Source organism: Mobula hypostoma, chromosome 14, assembly GCF_963921235.1.
Source record: "Mobula hypostoma chromosome 14, sMobHyp1.1, whole genome shotgun sequence".
Classification (NCBI taxonomy): domain Eukaryota; kingdom Metazoa; phylum Chordata; class Chondrichthyes; order Myliobatiformes; family Myliobatidae; genus Mobula; species Mobula hypostoma.
Window position 1 is genome coordinate 6,159,753 of NC_086110.1, and position 18,519 is coordinate 6,178,271.

The 18,519-nt window shown below is 46.1% G+C and overlaps 1 protein-coding gene across 16 annotated transcripts in view; it reads right to left on the reverse strand.

The window, feature by feature from the left end:
• mtss1lb (MTSS I-BAR domain containing 2b) overlaps positions 1-18,519 on the reverse strand; it is a 190,708-nt gene that overhangs the window by 32,398 nt on the left and 139,791 nt on the right. For 12 of the 16 annotated variants that reach the window (XM_063066618.1, XM_063066625.1, XM_063066622.1 and 9 more), the window contains 4 exons: positions 12,164-12,321; positions 8,765-8,872; positions 2,682-2,779; positions 407-617 (listed from right to left, as the gene is read on the reverse strand). In XM_063066618.1, coding sequence (XP_062922688.1) covers positions 407-617; positions 2,682-2,779; positions 8,765-8,872; positions 12,164-12,321 — 575 coding nt within the window. The remainder of the gene's footprint in view (positions 1-406; positions 618-2,681; positions 2,780-8,764; positions 8,873-12,163; positions 12,322-18,519) is intronic. The other 4 variants (XM_063066621.1, XM_063066629.1, XM_063066619.1 and 1 more) reach the window with 1 other exon arrangement.

An 18,519-nucleotide genomic window follows, 5' to 3' on the forward strand; every position in this document is an offset into this window, starting at 1 on the left:
ATTTGGACTAGGTGTAAGTTCTGGGTTATGGAAGGACTGTTTGATGTTCTGAGATTTATGTGATAGGACTCTATATTGGTCTCCTTCAGTTTACTACCATTTTCTTTCCTGTGGCCTTTTGGTAAAAGGGTGCTCTGTTAGTTCTTTGCATGTGGGGGTGAGTGGGAGGGGACTTTAGATGTTACTGAAGCTGTTCTTTTTTGTGAACGAGTGGGTTGGAGAGTAGATGGAAATGTGGGGAGATTAAATGTGATAATTGTATGGGGAAAGTTGCTGTGCACTGAGTCAAAGGGCCTGTTTCTGTGCTGCATGAACAAACGTGATAGACCTACATCTGCTCCTTCCTACTTTATCTACAAGCTCTCGCCAATAACATTAGCACTCATCAAAGCTAAGAAGCACTCACCTGACTGGTTATATCTGACGGCATGGGTGACGGTGGCTTGGAGTACATGGCATCCTGGGATATGAAGCCAGAATCATGTGAAGAGACGCTGGAGAGCCGGGTGCTGGAACTGGCGGGCTGAGCCAAACTGCGGTAGCGGTAGTTTGAACTTGGCGAGTGAGTCTGGGATCCGCTGGAGCGCGAAGTGCTGCTATTTGTACTATTTACACTGCTGGGGAAGGATGTGGAGGGTGAAAGGATGTGAGGGAGGGTAGGAAGACAATTTGAGAGAAGGTCAGACTTGCTGAAAATACAATCAGAGACAGAGCCTGCAGAAAGTTCTTCACAAACATGAAATTCAGCAAATGCTGGAAATCAAGAGCAACACACACAAAATGCTGGAGGAACTCAGCACCTATAGAAAAGAACAAACAGTCAGCGTCATCAGGACAGAAAAAAGGTCTCGGTCTGAAATGTCAACTGTTCATTCCTCTGCATAGATGCTGCCTCACCTGCTGAGTTTCTCCAGCATTTTGTGTGTCTCACAAATCTCTCCACTGTATTCATTTTTCTGGTATCTGCCCATATGAACAACCAGGAAAGACTGTCTCTCTTGGCCACTTCAGAGCTGACCAGAGTGCAGATGAAGCTGGTGTCACAGATAGGGGAAGGTCTGCGGACTTCATCCTCTGAATTAGTTTTTATGACAAATCGCAGGTTTGGGAGTCCAGCTGTTCCTAAAAATTTGATTTTTTAAATTGCAGATCCTGAACTGAATTTAAACCAGAGGTGAGATTTGAACTCAGGTATTTGGGTTGTTGTCCAGGGCCTTGTGTGTTAACCTATAAGACAGGCTAATGGGCAGCACGTGGCATTTTGTCCTCCCTTCCGTCTTCTCTCCTTCCTTAGAACCCCACTTATAGCAAGACCAAAAGAACAGTCCTTCCAATGCAGCATAAAGTATCAAAATCAGGTCTATTATCACTGATGTATGTTGTGAAAACTGTTGTTTTGAGGCTGCAGTAGAATGCAATGTATAAAATATACTACAAATTACAATACAAGAAATATAAATTAGTACAAAAGAGAGCAATATACTGAAGTAGACACCAACAGAATCAACAAACTCATTCGTAAGGCCAGTGATGTTGTGGGGATGGAACTGGACTCTCTCACAGTGGTGTCTGAAAAGAGGATGCTGTCTAAGTTGCATGCCATCTTGGTCAATGTCTCCCATCCACTACATAATGTACTGGGTGGGCACAGGAGTACATTCAGCCAGAGACTCATTCCACCGAGATGCAGCACAGAGTGTCATAGGAAGTCATTCCTGCCTGTGGCCATCAAACTTTACAACTCCTCCCTTGGAGGGTCAGACACCCTGAGCCGATAGGCTGGTCCTGGACTTATTTCCTGGCTTAATTTACATATTACTATTTAACTATTTATTACTATTTTTCTATTACTATTTTATTACTATTTATTATTTCTATGACTATTACTATTTACTAATAGTAATATTACTATTACTATTTCTATTTATTATTTACGGTGCAAATGTAACGAAAACCAATTTCCCCTGGGATTAATAAAGTATGACTATGACTATAGTGTTCATGTGTTCATAGACCGTTCAGAAATCTGATGCTCGAGGGGAAGAGGCTGTTTCTAAAATGTTGAGTGTGTGTCTTCGGGCTCCTCTACCTTCACTTTGACAGTAGTAAGAAGAAGAGGGCATGTCCTGGGTGGTGGGGGTTGTCAATGATAGATGTCACCTTTTGAAGATGTCCTCAACAGTGGGAAGGCTGATGCCCATGATGGAGCTGGCTGAGTTTACAACCATCTGCAGTTTTTTCCAATCGTGCAGTGGTCCTTAATGAAATATAGCCATAGACATGCCTTCTCATGACTGCATCAATATGTTAGGCCCAGTTAAGTCAATTAATGCTGTGTTTAGCCCAGTGGTCATCACCCATGTAGGGAAAGGAGGAAAAATAGATAAACTGAGGCCTGGGTACAGGTGAGAACCCATCAGTTCTTCCAGGGACAGTGCAAGGATGTCCTTGTCCTGAATAATAGAAGAGTAAGCTGGACAAGGAAGGGAGTCATGCTTGGTCTCACTGTTGAATTTAGGACACTTTCAGAAAGGCATCAATGCCTAGGAGAGGTTGTAAGACAGAATTACTGAAACATTATTTATATGACAACGTGTCGTTCCCCACTGTTAACCTTCCCATGAAGCCCTAGCTAGTTTTAAGCTGGAGAGATGAGAGGAATAGAAACCTCGTGCACCTACCTACACATGCTGGATTTCCGGGAGCTCGAGCTGCTGGGGGAAGATGGTGGAGTCTGGTAGGACCAGCTATAGTCAGAGCCCTTCAGGTCCTTAATCACCTGCAGGAGAAACGCAGAGGTAGATTACTCTGGGAATATGGGGCAAGCAAGGCTTTATGGGGAAACAGAGCCCAGCAATACAACAGGTAATTTTATGCCATTGTAAACAGTCCTTTTAAGATGTCTGCTATCAATAAGTACAATGTTCTCACCAACTGTCCTGCACAAAACCTGACCACATCACAGAGTGTACAGTACCTGGAGTTCAATCTAGATAAGTGTAAGGTGATGCATTTTGGAAGGACAAACCAGAAGGCTGAGTACAGGGTTAATGGTCAGTTACTTAAGAGTGTGGATGAACAAATGGACCTTGGGGTTCAAATCCATACATCCCTCAAGGTCGTTGCACAGGTTGATAGGATAGTTAAGAAGGCCTATGGGATGCTAGGCTTCATTAATAGGGGGATTGAGTTAAAGAGTAGAGAGGACATGTTGCAACGCTACAAATCTCTGGTGAGACCAAGAGTATTGTGTTCAGTTCTGGTCACCTCATTATAAGAAGGATGTGGAAGCTATGGAGAGGGTGCAGAGGAGGTTTACCAGGATGTTGCCTGGATTGGAAAACAAGTCTTATGAGGCAAGGTTAGCAGAGCTGGGACTTTTCTCTTTGGAGCGTAGAAGGATGAGAGGGGACTTGATAGAGGTCTACAAGATTATGAGAGGCATAGATAGGGTGGATAGCCAGTACCTGTTTCCCAGGGCACAAATAGCAAACACCGGAGGGCATATGTACAAAGTTAAGGGATGGAAGTTTAGGGGAGACATCAGGGATAAGTTTTTTACACAGAGGGTTGTGGGTGCCTGGAATGACTTGCCAGGGATGGTGGTGGAGGCTAAAACATTAGGGGTATTTAACAGCCTCTTGGACAGGCACATGGTTGAAAGAAAAATAGGTTACGAGGTAGTGTGGGTTTAGTACGTTTTTTTAAGGAATATACAGATTGGCACAACATCAAGGGGCGAAGGGCCTGTACTGTGCTGTAGTATTCTAGTGTCTAGTGTCTAGTACCTGTAGATGTTAGTTTGTCCCAGGGATACTCCACCTGGACTATCACTTTCCCAAAGGCCCTCCCTCAGGCCTTCTGGATGCACTCCCCAAAAGCCTGTCCACCATCTACAAAGCCCAATGGAAGACTCTCCACTTGCCAAATGTGAGCAGCTTCAACAACACTGACGAAGCTCCATACCATAGAGGATATAGCAGTCCGTTTGAAAGTCATCCCATCCACACTCACTCACTCCACCACCGACACACAGTGTGTACCGTCTACAGGATGCACTGCAGCAACTCCCCCAGACTCTTTAGACAGCACCTTCCAAACCCACCACCTCTACCAGCTGGAAGGACAAGGGCAGCAAAAGCACAGGGAACACCTCCGGCTGGAAGTCACACACCATCCTGACATGGAAATATATCACCGTTCCTTCACCATCACTGGGTCAAAAGCCTGGAACTGCCTCCCTAACAGCCCCAAACGTCAAGGATTGCACTGGTTCAAGACGGCAGCTCATCTCCACCTTCTCCAGGGCAACTAGGGATGGGGGATTAAATGTTGGCTCAGCCTGCAAAGACAATGTCTGGGAACAAAAACTGGGAATCTCTCTCGCACAATGGTCTCCCTTCAGACCAGAGTGATCTGTCAGACTCCAGCATTAGCATCCGCCACCTCTTCTCCCCTACCAATGTGGCTCTCCATTCCCATCCAATCCCTACATCTATTCCCTCAGACCACTCCCTCTTGCTTCTAAGTCTAGCCAGCCGTCTCAGACCACAACAGACGAAACCACCACTTGACAATTTTGCTTTTTCATCCAGATATGGGCCGCATGAAACATTCCAAAGCTTACACAATTTCAGTATTGTTACTTCCACCCTGACAGCCCACTCCCCATGTCAATCACTCTGCAGAATTTCCTGACCTTGGCACTAACCTTGTAACTCTGTCAGGGCAAGAGTTACCCTGAAACAGCAAACCTGGTCCAATGTCTCCCTGCTCTTTACAGCCTTGTTATCTCTACAAATTAGACCCCAGGTGGCAGCACTGTGGTTAAATCACCAGTTCCCTACCTGAACTTCTGGACTATTGTTCAGAAATACCCCGGGGAAAGGATACCTTTGTAGGAAAGGAGTGTCAAAACCAGACTTACAAACAGTACAACTTAAATTGAAGTTACCAAACAATTTAATTTAAAAAGCTAGTTCAAAGTTCAGAGTGAATTTATTTATTATAGTATGTATATGTCACCATATACTACCTTGAGATGCATTTTCTTACAGGCATTTACACGAAAATACAGAAATGCAATGGAATTTATCAAAAACTATACATAACAAAGACCGACATACATCCAACGGGCAAAGGACAGATTGTGCAAATAATAAATAAATAATACTGAGAGCCTGCTTATGTGGCTTCTCTGCTAAGGTTTATTCCAAGTACACGTGGATATTATATGTTGTCATCTACTTTACTCTACTAACTATACTTAGTAAAATGACATCTTTGTAACTAAATGGGATCCCTGTTACAATCAGATATGACTGGGAGATTATCAAAATACCAAGAACAATACTCTGAGAATAATAGTCGAATCATACAAAGTGGAAACAGGTCATTTGGCCCATCACAGCCATGATGGCAAGTGGGCATCTGCCTCTATTAATCCTATCTTCCAACAAAGTGGCACATTCTGGTTATGTTACACGCTCAAGGAGATCTGTTTTTTTTTGTGAGAATAATGTAATGGTCCTTTGGAGGTCACCTGATATGATTTTCCCGCCGATGTGAGGTCACGTGATGACATGTGCCCCGTGACTATATAGGGGTCGACTCAGGTGACGCAGTAGGGATTTTGAGTTTGTAGATTTCCAGGTGGAACGTGTTGCGCCTCCGTTTCTGGTGCGTGTTTGTTTTTGTGACGCAGTTTCATTTTTAAAATGGAAGGTGCGTTCTCTTACAAGATTTGTATTATTGAACTGGAAATTTGTGGCTGGAAGTGCCAATTTACTCAATTCCGACAGTTTTGAAGGGAGAGTGAAGAATTCGTCGAAGTGAAGGATCGAGAGAAGTTGGCATCGTTTGGCAGTTTAATAAAGGATCGACCTTATTGAGTCTTCGTTGAAGAGAAGCTGCATTGAGATAACTCTTGTAAAAGTGCAATGAGTTCATGCAAAAAGGCTTTCTCTCTCTAAAAGGAATTTAAGGTCAGTCGATTTAAACTGTTTATTTTCGGCATCGGGAATCCTGTGGACAGAACCAGCAGTAAAGGTACGTCGGTGAAGAAATCGTTCTCCAGAGAAGTCTCTCCCAATTGAATGTGTGAAACTGTTGGACTTTCGACTGTATCGCTTTAAGAACTGTTTTCGCATTTAACACTTTAAGAACCAGAGCCGAGTGGAGTTGATGAACGGCTGTGTACCTGTTTAACCTCCGGTCAAAGTTTTCCTTTGTTTTTTCTCCTTATCACTTATATGTGTTTAATAAATGTTCGGTTGTTTTTATAAAACCTGTCTCGATTAATATTCATTGTTGCCGGTTACATAACAGTTAAGATAATGCTTTACAGCGCCACCTGCAGATGGGGGTTCAATTACTTAAGGAGCCTGTATGCTCTCCCCATGATCACGTGGTTTTCCTCACACATTCCAAAGGGGAGAGGGTCAGCAAGTTGCAGGGCAGCACCAGAAGCGTAGCGACGCTTGCTGGCTGCCCCCAGCAAAGCCTCGGACTGTGTTGGTCAAACAAAACACTTCACTGAATCTTTCCATGTGCTTGTGACAAATAAAGCTAATGTCACCTTTGTTTATGACTGTAACCTTCTATCCCCAGGCAAATGACCTTGCTTCCAGACTGCTCCAGGCACTCATCGCTCTCTGGGTGAGAAAGGGTCCCCTCTAAATCTCTTAACCCTCACTCTAAATCTGTGTCCTCTAGTTTTATCTGCTGCTAGTTGTGAAGTACACCACAACTATGATGTGACACACTTGCAGTGATATTTGGGAGATCACAGCCCAGCCCATAGGAATGGTACATTGCTGTTTTTAGCTGGGGAGTTTTTTTTTAATACATCAAAGTAAACTTTATTCATAATAAGGAAAATTATTTACAAAAATAGCCCATGCAATGTCTTTTCATGTTTACAACACTGTAAGATGTATGAGCAGAATAAGGCCACTCAGCCCATCGAGTCTGCATTCATAGTCAATGCATTAAGTAGAGTTCTATTACATTCCAACAGGACTGCTGCCACTCATGTGCACCTTGGAGTGGTAAGCTACCACAATAATAGAGGGACTTCCTCACCCAAAATGGCTTCATGCCCAGTAGCAGAAGAGTGCTCCACTGTGGTTCTCTCCTGCGGATGCAGCTGAGTGATGTGTGCCCATACATTCAGAGGCAGGAGGCAGGAAAAAGGACCGGAAAGGCTTCCGGTTCAGGCAGCTCACAGTTGTAGAGCAGGTGCCCAGCACCAGACAGGCCCAGTGCAGGGGTTGCGGGGATTAAATGATGAACCAGGTTCCCTGGGCACCACTCAAAAACTTCTTGCAACTATATTGGTCGGTCAAATATGATGGCAGAATATGGTATTAATGGTAAGGCTCTTGGCAGTGTGGAGGATCAGAGGGATCTGTGGGTCTGAGTCCATAGGACACTCAAAGCAGCTGCACAGGTTGACTCGGTGGTTCAGAAGGCATACGGTGCATTGGCCTTCATCAACCGCGGGATTGAGTTTAAGAGCTGAGAGGTAATGTACAGCTATATAGGACCCTGATCAGACCCCACTCGGAGTACTGTGCTCAGTTCTGGTCACCTCATTACAGGAAGGATGTGGAAACCATTGAAAGGATGCAGAGGAGATTTACAAGGATGTTGCCTGGATTGGGGAGCATACCTTATGAGAATAGGTTAAGTGAACTCGGCCTTTTCTCCTTGGAGCGATGGAGGATGAGAGGTGACCTGACAGAGGTGTATAAGATGATGAGAGGCATTGATCATGTGGATAGTCAGAGGCTTTTCCCCAGGGCTGAAATGGCTAACATGAGAGGACACAGGTTTAAGGTGCTTGGAAGTAGGTACAGAGGAGATGTCAGGGGCAAGTTGTTTTACGCAGACAGTGGTGAGTGGGTGGAATGGGCTGCCGGCGACAGTGGTGGAGGCTGATATGATAGGGTCTTTTAAGAGACTCCTGGATAGGTACATGGAGCTTAGGAAAATAGACGGCTATGGGTAATCCTAAGTAATTTCTAAATTAAGTATGTGTTCAGCACAGCATTGTGGGCTGAAGGGCCTGTATTGTGCTCTAGGTTTTCTAGGTTTACATTATGGGTTGAAAAGTTACCTGGTGTTTTTGAACAAGGGCGGGACATGATTGCTGATCTAGAAGATAACGAACTGACTGCCCTGCCCTATGGGCAGTTGTAGGCTAACCAATTGCTCATAATCTGTAATTTACACTGGAATTAACCACTGCCTTGGGTCACATCTACCCCAGCCAACAGCTCACAGCCTGGACTAAGACCTGAGACAATGGAAGCCCCACCCTCAAAGTCACATCTTGGGCATCTTTGTGCTGTGATGCCACGTGCCCTGGGATGAGAACTGTTCCTGCAGCCCCATTTCATCTATTAATGCAGCCTCAGTACCTACTCACCCACCCATGCATGCACTTGCCCACACATGCACACCTAGTCATGTACATATCCAATGTCCACTTCCACCTCCACCCTGCAGACATATCCACCCATGCATGCATTCACCAACCCATCATGCAATCATACACAATGCACATATCCAATCACACACTACCACACTCACTTATCCATGCAGGTATGCACCCACCAACTCAGGCATACTGTACATCCATTTAACCATCCACACATTAATGAACCAATGGACGCATCCATTCACTCCACCCACATGCCCGTGCCACAAGCAGAATTATAGAGAATGCTGCAGGTGTTTACACACTGTGGTCTATCCTTACCTGCTCACTGGCTGGAGGCAGCTTATGTGGTTCTGCTGTCTGGATGACAAGATCATCAACAATTGCCTGGAGGTGCGTGATCTCACCCAGCATCGCGATCTCCCCATCCTAGAGAAACACAGCATGTTAAACCTGATATGCCTGGCCAGTGGGCCAAATGGCTGTACTCTTCCTTCCCTGCCCAGAGGGGAGATCATGACGAACTACAGACAGAGTTTCAAAACTCTTTGCACGCAAACCCACAGCGTAATCAACCTCAGGGCATCACAGTCAAAACCAAACAAGCTCACTCACCAGTACCAGATTCCAAAGCAGTAATAGGAAAACAGGCTCAGTTTAACCCTTCCCTTGCTAAGGGAATAGAGTCAGGAGTGTAACACTGGGAGTGAGTCCTCCAATATAATCCAGATGCTTCACATACAGAATAAGGGATTGCAGAAGATATGTCACTGGGCATGATCTATTTGAGGGATTTCATTTAGAGAGGGTGACTACTCATTCTGTGTCAGTCTTTAATGGGAAACAATGAGTTTATGGGTAGTTGGAGACCTACTTTGCCTTCTGCTTGACCTCTGTTCCCCTTGAAGTAATTACTAGCTCACAACACCTTCTCCAAACTGTTCAATGAAGTTACCACTAACCCCCAGGAATCCATCTTCTGCCAATGGTTTCCATTTACCCAGACCTGGCTAGGACTGCGGTCGCTAGTGATGGGTGTTGTGCATTTAATATTTTAGTAATGCTTGAGTAATATTGTAAATATATTGTTTGATCAAGCATCCTTTGTTGTTTATTTAATGCACTGTGGGTTATGTGTAAAGGTATGTAAATGGCATACGTCATCACGTCACCACGTCATATGTGAACGGCTCGCTGAAAGTAAAAATGAAATTAATTACACACATCCCGGCCTCCCATGTTTCTCTTTGGATTGATTTTATGTTTTGGAGTTACGAATAACAGTGGGGAGTACAACCACTGCCATACCCCAGGCAATGAGATTGCAAGCCTCATCACGATGGGAAAACAACTCACCCTAGGTGATACTGAACTAGCTCGCATTTCACCCAGTTACAGAGCTCCTGGGCCACACATGGACCTGGTAAAGATCAAAAAGCCATAGAGCAATACAGAATGGATACATGCCCTTCGGCCCACTGAGTCCATGCTGACCAAGGTACCCATCCAGCTGGACCCAATTTCCGGCAGTTAGCTCCTATCCCACCAAGCCCATGTACCCATCAAAGTGTTTCTTAAATGACTTTATTGTACCTGCCTTAAACACTTTCTCTGGCACCTTATTCCATATACTCACCACCCACTGTGTGAAAAAATGCCCCTCAGATCCTTTTTAAATTTTTCTCTTCTCAGCCTAAATCTGAGCCTCCTAGTTTTGGCCTCCCCTACCTTGAGGAAAAGACTGTTACCTACGCCTCTCATCATTTTAAACATTTCTATAAGGCCGCCCCTCATTCTCCAAGGAATAAAGAACCAGCCTGGCTAATCTCTCAGCCCCTCCAGCCCCGGCAACATCCTTGTAAATCTTTTCTGCACTCTTTCTTGTTTACCCACACCTTTTCCATAACAGGGTGATCAAACAACACTCCAAAAGTGGCATCACTGACAACTTAGACAACTGCAGCATAATGTCTCAACTCCAATACCCAGTCCCCTGACCGAAAGCCAGTGTGCAAAAAACACTTTCTTTCACCGCCTTCTCAACCTGGGACGCCACTTCCAATGTACTCCACTGTACTCCAAAGACCCCCTGTTCCTTACACTCTCTAGTGTCCGGGCACAGTCAGAATATTGTGCTCAGTTCTGGCCACCCTATTTTAAGAAAGATATGGAAGTTTTAGAGAGGGTGCAGAGATGATTTTCCAGGATGCTGCCTAGATTAGAGTACATCTTATAAGGATCGGATGAGTAAGCTAGGGCTTTGCTCTTTGGAGAGAAGGAGGATGAGAGGCGATTTGACAGAGGTGTACAAGATGATAAGAGGCGTAGACTGTGTGGGCAGCCAGAGACTTTTTCCCCTAGAGTGAAAATGGCTTATATGAGCGGGGTATAATTTTAAGGTGATTAGAGGAAAGTATAGCGAGCAAGTCAGAGCTAAGTTGTTTTTTTTTACACAGAGAGTGGTGAGTACATGGAATGTCCTGCTGGCTGGATACATTAGGGACATTTAAGCGACTTTTAGATTGGCACATGGATGATAGAAAAAGGGTCTTAGATCTTAGAGTTGATTAACAGGTCAGCTCAACAGGGGCTGCGGTGTATTGCTTCACGTCCATCTTGGTATGGATATATAAGAGCTGCCTCTCCACCTGCCTTTAAAGATGGAATTGGTGAATTTATTACACTTGTTGGGAACTTCCTACGTTTTTCACGTGATGTAATCGGCCAGGGGCAATCGATTGGCAGTGTGCCCACTTTATCTTAGATTCATCAGCCAGTGGGAAGAGAGTCAGGATTCACAGGAGACTTTGTATGCAGTAATCTGTTTGACACAGTAGGTTGAGAAGCATTGGTGAGGAAGAGGAATTGGTCCACATTTTAGGTCGAACCCTGCCTCAGGGATACATTCAAAGGGCAAGTTCAGGCAGTAGGAACAGCCTCTCCTGGGGTGCTTGTAAGACCACGAGACCATAAGATATAGGAGAAGAAATAGCCCACTCAGCCCATCAAGTCTGCTCCGCCATTCAATCATGGCTGTTTTATTATTCGTCTCAACCTCCCTTCTCCTGTCTTCTTCCCATAACCTTCGACACCCTGACTAATCAAGAACCTATTAACTTCCACTTAAAATAAATACAATGACATGGAGTCCACAGCCATCTGTGGCAATGAATTCCAGCCTCACCAGCCTCTGAGTAAGGGTATTCCTCCTCATCTCTGTTCTAAAGGGAAATATCTTATGGAGGTTAATAAAATCATGAGGGGCAGATAAGTCTTTTTCCCAGGATGAGGATTCCAGAAGTAGGGGGCACAGGTTTAAGGTGAGAGGGGTAAGATTTAAATGGGACATGAGGAGCAGCTGTTTCCACTGGGAGGATGTTGGGTATGTGGAACAAACTCCAGGGGAAGTGGGAGAGGTGGCAACAAATGCAATGTTTAAAGACATTTACATAGGTACAATGATAGAAAGGGGTAGTGGGATCTGGGTCAAATGGGACCCGCTGAAGTTGGCACCTTGGTTGGGCCAGAGTCTGTTTCCACTCTATGATGCCTGATCCATGTTTCCTGCATTTTCTGATTTTATTTTAGATTTCCAGCATCTCCAGAGTGCTTTTTTATTTGATTCTTTTCAACACGTTACAACTGCCTGGACCATGAACATCCTCCTATTTAGAGCAATGTTGCTTCTGAACTCTTTCAGTACTGAGGTAGGCGCCTTACCACCACGGGCTGTAAAAAGGTGATGAACGTGCAAAATCGGCCCCTCTCCTCGATCAGGGCCTTCCGCACGGCCTGCTTCTCCATCTCCTCCAGCAACAGGTACATGTCGTTCACATCCTGCACGGCGTTCTCCACCTGAGGCCTGAGGTCACCCTTACCTGGAGGAAGGAACAGACAACACTAGGGCTTCACCGCGGACACACTCAGGAGCTTGGGCAACTGGCCCAACTGCCAAAGACTGCCAGCTCTAGTTTTGTGCAGGACTAGTGTGAGGTGGACCAAATGGGTCTTCACAGGAAACGGTGCACTAACCCTGGAGTTGGGAGAGTGTCTGTTGGGGAGATATGCAGCCAGTTCCCCACTGCTACACTGATGACAAGAAGGGGTGTCAGAACAAGGTGAAATCTGCTGGGGTCATGGAGCAGCTGAAGAACAGGCCACAGCGACGAGGAACATACAGGGCAATCTTCTCAATGAGAGAGAGTGGGTGGGAGGGTGAATGAGTGAGCGGGCGAGTGGGTGAGTGGGTGAGTGGGAGAGTGGGTGGGCGAGTGAGTGGGCAGGTGGGCGGGCGAGTGAGTGGGTGGGTGGGAGAGTGGGTAGGTGGGCGAGTGGGCAAGTGGGCAGGTGGGTGGGCGGGCGGGCGGGTGAATGAGTGAATGTATGTATAAGAGTGAGTGAGTGTGAGTGTGTGGGTGTGTTAGCTAATATGTGCATAATGCAATGAACATGGATGTAAAGCACAGAAATAGGCCTTTCAGCCCATTGCATCTATGCAGGTCACCATGCCTACCTACCTACAGTACTGTACATCTCTCCTGTTACCAGATAACAATACTACTGAGCTAAAACAAAGCTAAGTACTCTTATTTCTGTTTCCCAAGCACCTTCCTATTTTAACCAATATACGGTACAGTGTAAAAGTCATGGACACCCTCACTAAATATGCGTGCACAGTACTGAGTGTTAGTCACACTGGCCTGCAATCATTCCATGTCCCTCTGTCCTGCTCATTCAACTGCCTCTAAGATGTTGTTACTGCTCCTGCCTCCACCAACCTCCTCTGGAAGCTCACCAGCTTCCCTCTTTGAAAATCTTACCCCTCAGATTCCCTTTAAACCTCTTACCTTAAACCCATGGCCTCAACTTTCGGACACCCCTACTGTAGAGGGAAAGAGATCCAGCCTATCCTACATCTCCAATCCAGGTTACATTCTTGTGAATCCTCACTGTACACTCTCCAGTTTAATCTTTTCTACAGTATATAGGTATGTCTATGTGTACGTGTGCACACGTGTCCTGAGGGAAGAGAAAGCAGGGCACTGTCGTTGTTACAGTGGGAGGTGTGCAAAAAGCACGCTGATCATTTAAGTTGGGGGCTGGGGGTAAATAACCCATCTCTCATGCTGGTGATAGTAAACCCGACTGTGATTCAAGGTATCCTTTACCCTGAATATTGAAGCTGGGAGGTGCTGTGCTCAAGGCAGGCGAAAGTGTGCTCGGGGGGGAGGGTGGCCCGACCTGGACTCGAACTCGGGAGCCTTTGCTCTGGAGTCCGGCACTGATGCCATTGCGCCACCAGCCGGCCGGCACCAAGGTGCAGTCGCACCAATGACACGCTCAGGGCAATGAGCTCCTGGTCTTTCTGTGAGGATTCAACGAAGGCCCCCTGATGTTCCCACAAAAGAAACGTGTGATGGGTGAAGTTGGGTAAACACCGCGTCAAGTGAAGTGCAGAAAGATGTTCCCAAACCATCTTTATGTAGACACAACAATTAGTGTGACCTGCCCTGGAGGGAATGGCTTCCATGTGTGATAAACACCAGGGAGAAGGCAATGCCAGGAAGAGCAAGAGTGTCCCCTGCAGGCCACTACTGGTAATGTCACAAACACAGACAGATTCATGGCTTTCGTGCAGGGTTTAAAGTAGCTCGTACGGGCTGGGGAGAGAGTAGCTAGTGCTGAATTTAGTTCACTTTTACCCAGGCTTCGGCCCTGCTTATCAATCCACTTGTTGGGAGCTGGGTATTTATTGCTCATCCCTAATTACCCTTGAGAATTTGGGGACAATTTAAATTAAATTTATATTTAATTTATGCTCTTTTTGCAAATGTTGTGTCTAATGCCATACGCTACGATGTTCCTCCAAGTAAGATTTTCATTACACCTGTGCGTACGTGTACTTTTTCATATGACAATAAACTTGACGGGTACACCACTGTAACTTGCAGGCTGAGAGCGTGGCAAGCAAGACAAATGCAATGTTCGCATTTCTTTCCAGAGGACTAGAAGATTAAAGCAACAAAGTAATACTGAGGTTTTTTAAACATCGGTCAGACCCGCACTTGAAATATTTGTGAGTGGTTTCGGGCCCTCATTTAAGAAAGGATGTGTGGGCATTAGAGACAGTACAAAGAAGGTTCACAAGAATTATCCCAGGAATGAAAGGGTTAACGTAAGAGAAGCATTGATAGCGCTGGGCCTGTACTCGCTGGAGTTTAGAGGAATGGGGGGGGATGGATTTTACTGAAACCTATCAAATATTGAAACCCCTAGATAGAGTGGATGTGAAGAGGATGTGAGGATGTTTCCTATAGTGGGGAAAGTCTCAGTCAGGAGGGCACAGTCTCAGAATAGAGGGACATCTATTTAGAACAGAGAATGAGGAGGAATTTCATTAGCCAGAGGGTAGTCAATCTGTGGAATTCATTGCGAAAGATGGTTGTGGAGGCCATGTCATTAGGTATATTTACAGCACAAGTTGATACGTTCTCGATTAGTCAAAGGTTATGCGGTGGAGACAGGAGCACTGGTTTTGAGAGGGATAATGAATTGGTCATGATAGAATGATGGAGCAGATTAGATGAGCCAAATGGCCTGATTCTGCTCTTATGTCTTATGGTCTTAGGACATTATACATGAGGAATATTGTGTTCTGTTCTGATTGCCTCATTATAGGAAGCTAGGAAGCATGTGGAAGCTTTGGAGAGGGTGCAGAGGGGATTTACCAGGATGCTGTCTGGACTAGAGAGCGTGTCTCATGAGGATAGGTTGAGTGAGCTCGGGCTTTTCTCTGGAGTGAAGGAGAGTGAGAGGAGACTTGATAGAGATGTACAACATGATAAAAGACAGCGATCAAGTGCATAGCCAGAAAATTTCTCCCTGGGTTGAAACAAATGGGCATAATTTTAAGGTGGTTAGAGGAAAGTATGGGGTGGCATGTCGGAAGTAAGTTGTATTTTTTTTACACATAGAGTGGTGAGTGCCTCCCAGGGGTGGTGGCAGAAGCTGATATATTAACAGCCTTGGAGAAACTCTTAAGATAGGCACATGGATGATAGAAAAATGGAGGGCTGTGTATGGAGGAAGGATTAGATTGATCTTAGAGCAGGTTAAAATGTTGGTACAACATTGTTGGCCAAAGGGCCTGTACTGTGCTGTAGTGTTCTGTGTTCTATGTCCTGGTTGAGATTAGGAAATTTAGCATGAGTAGAAGGCAGATAGACAATAGCCAATTCTATAAGTTTCAGTCAATTCTGAACATGAACAGATACCCCGACCCCCACCCCCCAAGCAATAACAAACACTTTATTTAGAAATGCCCCCTGCCCCACAGTGATTACAAAGTTTGTACATAGGCTACGCCATCTTCTCACAGCTACTGTCGGGTAATCCCACACCACCCAGATCCAAGAACAGCCATGTACTTCCCTTCAACGATTTGGTTCTTGAACAAACTGGCACAACCTTAATCACTACCTCGGTACAGCAACGCTGTGACCGTTTCGAACTACAATAGATTTTGTTTTACTTGACCTGTGCATTTTCTGATATAATATTGTATTATATTATATATGTCTACTTTATGTTTCTTGAGTGAATGTTGTGCCTCCAACGCCACGTGCCCTTGAAGTTGCTGCAGGTAAGTTTTGCATTTCACCTGTGCATGCACATACTTGTGCAGATGACAATAAACTCGACAACAGATATACTGCACAACACTAACATTGCACACCAATAAGTCACAAGTCAACTACACAGATACACCCCCAAATAATTAATAAAATACTACACAGATCCACAGCGTAATAATAAGCAAATTGCACAAATGCACCTTACAGTGGCAACAGGCAGAATATATACAGAGACACCTGACAGCAACGCAGTCTAGGACAGTCATGCACAAAGGAACACAGCAAAGTGGGTAGCCATTCCAGATTACAGCAGTGACAGGCAAGTGAAGTGATGGCTGAACAAGTCAATGCAGAGAGCAAGTGCTAGAATGAGACCTGCTGAAGCAAGATTCTGGGCTGTACCCCGTCTCAACCAACAGCATCATTACCCTGGCACTAACCACCATGTCCTATCACACCCTCTACATCTGCGAGGCAAAGCTCCCTATGCACTGCTCCCTCACTCACTCCCAGGGACATGGTTAGACACAGAGTAAGATTCCCTGTGGCACACTCAGGGCACAGATTATGCACAAAGTAAAGCTCCCTGTACATCATCCCAACACTCACTCCCAGGGCAGGCACTACAAGATGCAAAAGACAATATTTTAATTTGTCTATTTGTTGGGCTGATTTGAAAAAAAAAACAAATAGGGGCAGGAAATAAAAACTAAAAAAGGTGGTGGTTTGGACACAGAGCAAACCACAACATACACAGTCAAAGGCACTCTCCAAAGGTAGGGCCAATGATGGTTAGGTACAGTGTAAAACTCTTGGTACACTGTCCCATCAAATGGTGAAGGTACAGCAAGAGTTAGTAACAGATTAAGCCCCCCTCCACAATATTTCATCCATCTCAAGACCAATGTTCATATTTCTGTGCCCAGCTACAATCTTTCTAAGCGAGACACGGATGAGGTTCAATATCACAGGAAAGTCTTACTGACACGACCCTAGCTCTAGTGCAGGCACACTGACCCGACCCAATCACTCGTGCAGACACATGGATCTGACCCTAGCACCAGTGCAGGCACACTGACATGATCCTAGCACTTGTGCAGACACACTGACACGACCATAGCACTCGTGCAGGCACACTGACCCGACCCAATCACTCGTGCAGACACATGGATCTGACCCCAGCACACGTGCAGACACACTGACCTGACCCTAGCAGTCGTGCAGGCACACTGACCCAACCCTAGCACTCGTGCAGACACACTGACCCAACCCTAGCACTCGTGCAGGCACACTGACCCGACCCTAGCAGTCGTGCAGGCACACTGACCCAACCCAATCACTAGTGCAGACACAATGATCTGACCCTAGCACCAGTGCAGGCACACTGACATGATCCTAGCAGTCGTGCAGGCACACCGACCCGACCCAATCACTCGTGCAGACACATGGATCTGACCCTAGCACCAGTGCAGGCACACTGACGTGATCCTAGCACTTGTGCAGACACACTGACACGACCCAATCACTAGTGCAGACACACTGACCTGACCCTAGCACTTGTGCAGACACACTGACCTGACCCTAGCACTTGTGCAGACACATTGACCCGACCCTAGCACTAGTGCAGACACACTGACCTGACCAAATCACTCGTGCAGACACACTGACCCGACCCTAGCACTAGTGCAGACACACTGACCCGACCCTAGCACTCGTGCAGACACACTGACCCAACCCTAGCAGTCGTGCAGGCACACTGACCCAACCCAATCACTAGTGCAGACACACTGACCCAACCCAATCACTAGTGCAGACACACTGACCTGACCCTAGCACTTGTGCAGACACATTGACCCGACCCTAGCACTAGTGCAGACACACTGACCCGACCCTAGCACTTGTGCAGACACACTGACCTGACCAAATCACTCATGCAGACACACTGACCCGACCCTAGCACTCGTGCAGACACACTGACCCGACCCTAGCACTCGTGCAGACACACTGACCCCACCCTAGCACTTGTGCAGACACACTGACCTGACCAAATCACTCATGCAGACACACTGACCCGACCCTAGCACTTGTGCAGACACACTGACCCCACCCTAGCACTCGTGCAGACACACTGACCTGACCAAATCACTCGTGCAGACACACTGACCCGACCCTAGCACTAGTGCAGACACACTGACCCGACCCTAGCAGTTGTGCAGGCACACTGACCCGACACTAGCAGTTGTGCAGACACACTGACCTGACCCTAGCACTCGTGCAGACACAATGACCGACCCTAGCACTAGTGCAGGCACACTGACCCGACACTAGCACTCGTGCAGACACACTGACCTGACCAAATCACTCGTGCAGACACACTGACCCGACCCTAGCACTAGTGCAGACACACTGACCCGACCCTAGCAGTTGTGCAGGCACACTGAC